The sequence below is a fragment of the Podarcis erhardii genome (assembly GCF_964252035.2).
Source record: "Podarcis erhardii genome assembly, chromosome: 13".
NCBI classification, from domain to species: Eukaryota; Metazoa; Chordata; class Lepidosauria; order Squamata; family Lacertidae; genus Podarcis; species Podarcis erhardii.
The window spans coordinates 20,987,247-20,997,039 of record NC_138502.1 but is presented as its reverse complement, the minus strand read 5'-3'; the positions used below and the strand labels follow the sequence as shown (position 1 = coordinate 20,997,039).

At 40.1% G+C, this 9,793-nt stretch overlaps 1 protein-coding gene across 1 annotated transcript; it reads right to left on the bottom strand.

Moving 5' to 3' along the window:
- Positions 1-1,725: 1,725 nt before the first annotated feature.
- On the bottom strand, positions 1,726-8,707 carry LOC309326917 (vomeronasal type-2 receptor 26-like; the record flags this gene model as incomplete). Its single annotated transcript, XM_081835946.1, has 6 exons — positions 1,726-2,627; positions 4,491-4,617; positions 5,172-5,402; positions 6,586-7,248; positions 7,755-8,046; positions 8,493-8,707. 6 exons carry the CDS (start codon positions 8,705-8,707, stop codon positions 1,726-1,728), a joined length of 2,430 nt encoding a protein of 809 aa, XP_081692072.1.
- Positions 8,708-9,793: the final 1,086 nt, after the last annotated feature.

Here is a 9,793-nt window from a genome sequence, read left to right as displayed (position 1 = left end):
TTAAATATTTCACATGAGGTTGCTCCTCACCCTGCCAGCCATTGGTTGAACAAGAGATTGAAGTACAGATGATCTGTATGAGAAGCACTGAACCACAGCTCAGTATTGATCACAATGATGTAACATTTTCGGAGTAAAGATGCAAGCCAGCAACTCAAGGCTGGAGGCTAAGATAAAGAAGATCTCCACAGCTACCCTGTATTTCCCCATAGAACTCAGGTAGGCTGTAATGAAGGATAACCAAACACTGCAAAATACTAACAACAACACTTTATTACAGTCGTGGGATTGGGCGACTGGCTGAGGTTACCACAGCCTGTTTCCATGTGGATTGAAAATCATAGTTCATAGTTAGTGGTGCAAGGCCAAGGCCAAGGGGAAATAAAGATAGTCTGAGCCAGTAGTTGAGTATGGTCACCCACACTGAAGCCTCCACTTTTATGAAACCTTTCTCTAGTCTCAGGATGGCATTAGAGACACATTGTGGGACTTGAAGGGCTGATTTTAGAAATTTGTATTGTACAAATTCTAGAGATGAAAAAATAAAGAAGGGGTCCAGCTGGGCACCATAGACAAGTTGTACTATTGTTTTGGCTTCAATGAATTTGAGTGCTGCAGGTATATAGTGGCCACCTCTTGTTTTAAGAAATTTAAGGATTGCAGGTGAGCTTCTCTGTGCAGTTTCAGCAACATGTTCCCCATGGGCTTTCCTACTGCTGGTAGAGTGAAAAACTACCCCCAGGTATTTGAAACAAGAGACCTGCTCAATCTTGTGGCCATCTATGCTCCAAGAGCGGCTCAAAGGCCTTTTGGCAAATGCCATGAGGTTAGTTTTCTGATAGTTGAGTTCTAGCTGGTCCTCCTTGCAGTATTGTGTTAATGTTCCCAGTGCTCTTTTGAGGCCAAAAGGTGTTCTTGAAAGTATTGCTGCATCATCTGCATACAGCAGGACAGAGATGTGTCTTCGAGCAAGTTTTGGAGGGTGAATGTTTATGTTGTGGAGGTGGCCCACCATGGAATTAATGTAGTAATTAAATAAGAGTGAGGCCTGTATGCAGCCTTGCTTGACACCTTTCTCAGATTCAATGGCATCAGTAAGATGGCCCCAGGGGTTACATTTTACTTTGAGTGAGGTCCCTTCATGAAATGTACATATTAGATGAAGCATTTGTCGGTCTATTGAGGTAGCCTCCAGTTTTTATGGATATGGAGTCAAATGCTGCTTTGAGGTCTATGAAAGCAGCATAAAGGGAGGTTGTTTTACAGGAGGAGAACTTTTCAATTAGGTGCTGAAGTACTGAGCACTGATCAGTAGTGGATCAAGCATCCCTAAAGCCAGCTTGCTCCAATCAAGGAGTTTCCATTGTAGGTGTCTTGTGCAGAGTTTTCTGATGATGCTGAAGAGACTAATCCGTCTGTAGTTTGCAGGCTCCTCCTTTTTCCCTTTTATATATAACATGCTGAAAGTGGTGAACTTGGCTTCATGGAGGTTCTTGGAAAGGAAAGGCGCAGGAAAGCTCAAGGCACAGTAAAACACTGTGGTTCAGCCCTCATTTCATTGGCAGAAAGGGAATTTCAAGATGCCTTTATAAAGGGAGAACAATTTCAAGAATATCTTGCCTCTAAAATTATTTATAAATTAGTAGGCATCTGTAGAGCTCTAGTGCATGTACAGACTAGGATAGCTCACAGAACAACACATCTGTTGTATTACACAATGAAAAATCAAGGTTTTTTTCTTATTAGTTGTTCCCTATTGTTCAGCTGAGGCTTCATCACAATAATGTAACACTTGGGGAGAAAGATGCACCCCAGCAACCCAGAGCTGGAAGCTAAAATAGAGAAGATCTCAACGGCAACAGTGTATTTTCCTTTGGTGCTCAGATAGGTTGGAACAAAGGACAGCCACACACTGCAAAAGACCAACATGCTGAAAGTGATAAACTTGGCCTCATTGAAACTGTCAGGTAACTTTCTGGCAAAGAAAGCCAGAGTGAAGCAGGTAAGTGCCAGGAAACCCATGTAGCCCAAGACACAGTAAAACATGATAGTGGAGCCCTCATTACATTCTAATAAAATTTCATCATTCATGGAATGAGTGTCAGTATGTGGAAATGGGGGAGAGGTCTCCCACCATACAACACAAAGCCCTGTTTGGATAAGTGAGCAAGAAAGAACAATGGAGGTGGACAATCTTTTCCCCACCCACTTCCTCATCCTGGATCCTGGTTTGGTAGCCATGAAAGCCAGAACCACAGTCACCGTTTTGGACAGCAGACAAGAAACAGCCACTGAGAAGATGATGCCAAAGGCAGTTTGTCGGAAGAGACACGTCACCCTCTGAGGCTGGCCAATGAATATCAAAGCACAAAGGAAGCAGAGCAGAAGGGAGATGAGGAGAGTGTAGGTGAGGTCCCTGTTGTTGGCTTTCACAATGGGGGTGTCATGGTGCTTCCTGAAAATCCCTAGCACTAGAGCTGTGATCAATGAACATGTGAGAGCACCAGCAGCTAAGATGATCCCCAAAGGTTCCTCATATGACAAGAAATGTATACGCTTGGGAATGCATGCATTTTTATCCTCGTTTGGATAATGATCTTCTTGGCATTGAAAGCAGTCAGGCATATCTGAAAAAAGGAAGAAATGTTGTGGTCTCTATTATATCAAAGTAGGTTTTTATAAAAAGAAGATTGATTTGAGATCTTGTTTTTGTATAAAGTGACCTATATAATGAATAAATATAACATATGCACTATATTACACTTACTGAACACTCAATGTTCCGTGGGTTGTGAAATGTGTGTACATAACAGTTGGTCACAACTATGGTTCATTACATATTCCAAAAGAATTATCACATTTCAAAGCATTATCCTATTAGTCCTAGCCCCTTCAACTCCTCTAGCATGCCATCATTTGAAACTGTAACAATGTAAGGGTCATTGTGTTACTTCCAAATTGTGCACACATTTCAAATGCAGAATGATCTATCTCCTCTTGTTGAATGTATCATGCACCATTTTGTCCCACCATTTAGCCCGAGAAGTATCATGGCAGAATGGCTGGCTAGGCCCTATTATGTTCAAGGATCAAGCCTATCAGAGGACACGGAATTGGGTTTACTTGAGGCATCTGTTCCCTTCTGTACCAGTCTCAATACAGTTTTCTGCTTACTCATTCCTCTGTATCAATTTGGGATTACACATTTATCTTTTGGGAGAAGGGCAACTGAAAGTATTTTTTGGGGGGGGGCATAGGCATAGCATAGGCATAGCCAGGATTTATTTTAGGAGAGACAGGTATTATGTTGGGAGGCAGAACTGAGTTATCTGTGACACAATTGGTCAGTTAGTTAAGTATTTGTTTTTATTTACTAGATTGGGGGGGCGTTGCCCCCCCCACACCTATGCCCATGGGGTTTTCCATTATTAGACTACAGTTAATGCAGCATGTGGTGGTTTAATTTGTTAATTGGCTCTTTTACTTTGGTCACTTGCATTTGACCTAAATTTGGCAAGTACATCATATAGGGAGGAGGTGGGTGCTTGGAGTTATTCCCTTGTGAAATAATGCTTTCCCAACCTTCCTCTTATTGCTAGCTGCCTTGAAGTGTATTGGGAGTGGGGTCAAGGTTCAAGAAGCTTCTTCTTTCCAAATGCTGCCCAAGAGATATGGGATGGAAGAGTCAGGAGCCCCCTCAGCTTGCATTGGATAAAGGCCAGCAATGAAAAGCACTGACCTATAATCTCGAGCCAGTGTAGTGCTGCGGTGTTGCAGAATTGGTGCAAACTTTAGTTATGCTTAAATATAGGATTGGATTATTAGTTATCTTGTTGCAAATCTTTAATTATAGTTAAATTAAGTGTTGAGCTATTACCCAATGGGACTGGAACCTCAAATCCTCCAGCTATCTCTTTCCTTACCTCAGGACTCCCCACAAACCCCACAGAGCTCAGCATCCTACTAGAGCGCTTTTGTCTGGATGGACTGTGCCTTTTAACAATAATAATGCCTCTTGCTAGCCTGGACTGAGAGGGTAGAAAGGTGTGTGAAGGTGCACAAATTTATCTTCTGTGTAGCTGGAATGTAGTCTATTGTATTAAGGCAAGAGTCATAATTTGATCTATCTACTGTTATATCTGGATACATCCCTGAAAATCTGTTCATAGGAGTATGTGGCCCTTAGGCTTAACATTTTCCCCACCCTGGTTTTAGCCATCCTGCTATTGTCTGTTGTCTCATTCTGCAGTAGGTATGGGTAACCTTTGGGCCTTCAGGTGTTCCTGAACTACAGTTCCCATCATCCCTGGCCATTTACATGAATGCTGGGGCTGATGGGAATTGTAGTTCAGCAATATCTGAAGGGCCAGAGGTTCCCCAAACCTATTCCAATTATCTGTTGAGATTACTTTTTGATGTCGAGGCCTGCATGCACTATTCTCTGAATTATGTACAACTTATTTGATAACCCTGTGTGCAACCAATCTTACCTTTCTCATTTGATATCTTATTTTCTGGACACAGAATGCAGTCATAACAGCAAGACAGCTGTCCTTCCTTCTTTTTCTTGCTATAACCTGAATTGCAGTGATCGTTGCATAGAGAAAGAGGCTGTACCTAATCCATAAGTGAAAGGGGAGAATGTGAATTTTGTGTGGTTTTAATACCAAGGTGTTTGATAAGTAAGATTAACACCATTCAGATAGCAAATTGAAGATAGGCACACTCAGAAAGTGACACAGTTACCTCTTACAGTGTGAAAGTTACCCATTGGGCTGTATCTCCTTTCGTTTCAGTACAGCCCTCTTACAGTGACAATGCTTCACTGTCCTTTAATGAATGCTAACACACAGGCACTAGAGGGAGACAGCCATGCAAAATATCTGTCATTTTTATTATGAATAGAGGAAGATCTTCAGAAAAGGATGCCCATTTTGTTTAAAAATATGCATTACTAACAGTGATTATTTTATTTTATTTTCCAGTGGGTTTCCTCAGGGAAAGCAGTGAGACAAAAATGAAAATATTTTATAAAAATAAAAACCAAACCACTCAGACATGGATTTCAAAATCCCGGACCTGTGCCTCGAAAGCATGACACAAAAAAGAAGTGTGGATGAGCCCAGTGCCTCTGTAAGGAAACTGCACAAACTGCTGTTTCTAAGTCCTACCTGGTTAAACCAGCTGTGCCACACAATGGCATCTTCATTAACAGTGAATTCTTGCTCTGGAATTGGGGTTTCAGGATCCATCTTTCCAACTTTTACTCGAACAAAAGATTGGTTTGGGAATGTGACCCAGTTTAAAATATCAAATCCACCTATTAATACTCTATTTTGATCAAAAGAAACCACATCCCCAGCAGTGTTGTTAAATGAGACTTGTTTCAGAAAGTGGTGGATCTAGATTGAAAAGGAAAACACAGATGCTTAACAAAAGGAACTTGAACCATTATCTCTGAGATATAATAGTCTGCCATTGTGTTGGGTTGTTGTTTTTTATCCTGGACCTTGTCAACACCAGTGAAAAGGTTTCCACACTGTCGTGGGAAAAACATTATATTTATTCAATATAACATCTTAGAAGATCTGCAAGCCAACACACATAATTATACTAATCAAAATATCGTTCAGGTAGTGAAGTTACTAAGATGGGAGAAGCCATGTCTCCCTCCCTCTCCCTCCCTCTCTCTCTCTCTTTGTCTGGCATGTTTCTAATTGAAACCTGTGGTCTTGGAACAAGGGACCTCCTTGCTTCAAAAGCATCGGATATTTAAAGTTAACAAATGCCCAACAGTCCCAACAGCTCGGCATTCTCCCTAACACACATGCAAAGCCCCCCTCTCCCAGTGATCCTACACAAGGCAGTGTAAAGTGGCCAAAGAGAACCCTTAATCCAATACTGCCTTACCATCTCTTCACTAATTAAACCAATCAAAACTCATTTCCACTCCATGCAAGTTGCTCTCAACAGCTTGAAGTAGATGAATAAGGGGAGCCCCCAGGCCTATTTGGAGCTCCTGTAAAATTCCCTCTCAGCTCCCAAATGGGCAATTATCAAAGTCCATACTGCACAGGGAAGGAGGGAGGACTAGAGAAGACTAAGAGAAGACTAGAGTGTTTCTCCCTCTAGTGGCCTGGGTTGGCCAATCTTCTCACATAGGCCAACCCACCCACGCCCACCATGACAAATCAACAGAATCTTCTTCTGAGGGGGAGCTGGGGTTTACCCCAACTTGAGTATGAGGATGTCACAAGTCACACTGAAACTCCTCTTTCTCTATATGATGTTACCTGCATTAAATAATGTAATATAGCAGTAGTGAAATGTTATTAATGACAACACCATTTATGTCTGAATATTTCTCACAGGCCTTACCTGCCATGGTACAATATTCTGAAGTTCCCTTCTTTCTTCTTCTGCTATTGTTGTATATTTGGATCTGAATGAAAGCAAGGCATGTAAAGCATGGGCCACTGCATAGACAGCATTATAGATACTGTAACTGTGACCAGTCATGCTCATTTCAAAAAAAGGCCCAGGAAGGTTCTCCAGACTCTCATCTCCAGTACAAATATCACCCACCACATCATCCAAAGCAGAGCTTGGGAATACACAGCCAAATGCCTGTTCCCAGAAATCTCTGATAAAACCATCTTCTGTTGTACTGGAAGGGTTTCTGCCCTGAAGAAATTCCTTGAACCCTTGAACCTCTTTGGAGTGGATTGCGAAAGATAGAGCACCATGGAGGACTTGGATATCCCAATGCCGTTGGTGGACAAATGATTTTAACTCCATCTGAGCTGTTAGAATCCAGATCCTACTTTTTGGCTTTCGTATTGTGTCATCCACCTCTGGTAGAAATAGTACCCATCTCAAAAAGATTATGGAATCTGCTTCTCCATAGAACACCAATGCATTGGCTGTGCTGCTCATGACTCTGTTGTAGGTTTCAATCCCTTTTTTCATTACTTCTCCATTCTCATCATCTTCATCAAAACTAAAACTTGAAGGGCATGTTTCTACAAAGGCTAAACAGATGCCCTTCTGGGAAAATAAGGGAAGCATGTGTTGCAGAAACATTTCTACCTTATCATTGTCATCAGCAATGAATCCAAACCATATCCATTTGAAGTGAATGAGTAACTGTAGAATCCCCAAGTACTGGAGGATATCATCTGGGACCATTCGATAGGAGGAAAGGAATTCAGTTTGAAGTGTCCTCCAAGACATAGAACCATACAACAGCTAAAGGTCAATTTGGAGAGAAGTAGGCAGAATTATAATCTTACCATAGGGAAAGTTGTGGTACTAAGCTGCCATAGAGTCATGTCACTCATCAAACAATATAGTTCCTTCTTACAGATTGTAGAGGAGAAGTATGTAGTCCAATGCAAAAGAAGGATAACAGTCCAATAACGTATAAACAGCCCTCAACATGAACAGTAGAAAAATTAAAAGACATAAAGAATTCTAAGCCCATCTGAATGATCAAATGAAAAATTCACATGTACATGACCTGATCTCCTCAGATGTGTTGATAACAATATTACTAAAGCTCATATAAGGAAAGGTTTCTATTCACTATGTAATAAAGATAAACATTTTTTTTATTTCTCTGAATAACATGTTCAATGAAATGATGAAACATATTTGTTTATACCCATTGCTGTCTTTGAATGGTTATGACACATCTGAAAATAAAGAAGAAAATGGCATAAAATGTAGATTCCTGAATCACACAAGCACTCTACCTGAGGAATCTTGAAGATACTCAAAACATTTGCTATCTGGTGAGATGTTTCTGAATGCAGTGCCCCAATGATGGAAATCAGATTTTCCTGTATGTCACATTTGTAGTTGGGGATAAATATATTCCTTGTGGAAAGCAGTTTCATTGTGGCATGATAGGTCAATTCAGCACTGGAATAGATGTCATAAATGTTGAATCCCAGTGTCACATTTGGTAGGAGCTTGAGATTTTTATTTAGCTCCTTTACCGCAAACACCAAGGCCAGGATGTGCTGGTAATTCTTTGTCACTATACTGCAAAGATATTTGCATTTAGTGTTACATGCATTTTCCACATTTTATAAAAATATTTCTACTGTGTTGTGCACATATTTCATTATTACTATTCACCACAATGTTGCTATAACCTAGTACTGTGTACTTATTACTGACTGCCTACCATTAATATCATCTATTACATTTCTTTTTTAAAAAATTACTTTTTTATTCAAAATTAAAACAAAACATATTATCTAGAAACATATCATCCATATTTTCCCCCCTTTTCCTCCCTCCCCCCACAGAACCCACCCCCCCCACCCCCCGACTTCCCTCAGTTCCAGTCTTTGATTTCTCTAAAAATGCTGTTTTCTGCGTGTTACACAGTTGTATAGATCCTCAAACTATTTAAGTAATAATTATCAATAAAAAGTTTGTGAATGTTTATTCAAAATACTAAAGAGGGTAAAAGCATTTCTTACACAGGCTCTTCAGATAGCGTCTGTGGAGGTTTATGTATGAAGTCTTTTGGACTGGAAAGGATGAGACTCTGAGAACAAATAGCTCCAAATATTATGTCTCCTGGTTGAAAATATTTGTGAAGGATATGGTAGGGATCCTGGATTCTACATTTAGCAAAAGGACTATTGCCCACTATGAGGAGAATCATCAGCTGTAACACCACCGATGCAGCCATTCCGAGTAAAAAAACCCCCACTCTTAATCTAGATTACCTTTTCTGCAGAAGTAAAGGTATGATTAATGTTTCTTAGCAGCAGAACAACATGTGTCCCTGATTCCTACTTACTGAAATTTGAAATGTGATGGAATTGTATGAGAGTTCTCTTTATTCCATCAGTCTCAGAATTCCCCCCCCCCCCATTTTCTTATTGACTAGGCTAGTGTAACTCTTGAGTGGATTTTGAAAACAGTGACAATAATTGCAGTTCACTGAATAATTGCAGGGGACTCAAATTGCATGATTGTCATGTCCAGAAGGAAGCGTTTTCTCCCTATTAGTTGGACAGTACAGAACAATAATAAGAAAATTATACTAGCAAAATTAAATAACTTATGCTGGGAGTGGGGGATGAGAAATATTTGAGTTTTCTTCAGGCCTTTGGTCCATCTAATCCATTATTGTCCGCATCTGGGTTCAACAATATTATGTCCTTGCATGCCCGTCTGTCTGCCAGTACCTCCTATTGTGCCAATGAAAGATTTCAGTATATAATGCTTCAAAAATCCATAATGCATTAAAAACTGCTGAATGTAGCTTGACCTCTCCTATGCCACCTACGACATGCCCACATTTCATTGCATATGCACCCTACCTTCTATCAGAACAGAGGAGCAAAACACACTTCTTTTTAATTAAAGTGTTGCAGATCAGATACGTAGGCCAATGTGGTTTTTTGTGGTCCATACTGAATTTTATTCACCGTCTTCTGTCATAATTCCATGGATATTTTGGCAATCTGTAGACTGGGGAATTATAAAAAGATAGCATTGTGGGTTTCTTCTAATGTTATGATTAGTAATATGGAAGACAGGTTTTATATTTTGAAGAAAACACACAAACATATATAATGACTTTTATTTTATTCTGTGACAGATATGAGCAAGTCTCTTTTTAATTTACAGAAGAAACATATAATTTCTTTATTAATTGAGAATACTCATACTGCAAGAAACATCAAAACAGCCATTTTCTATTAAAGTTGTCAATAGCAAGGGTACTCATCCTTGGCTCACCTGCTTCCCAAGCAACAGTACTACTGAC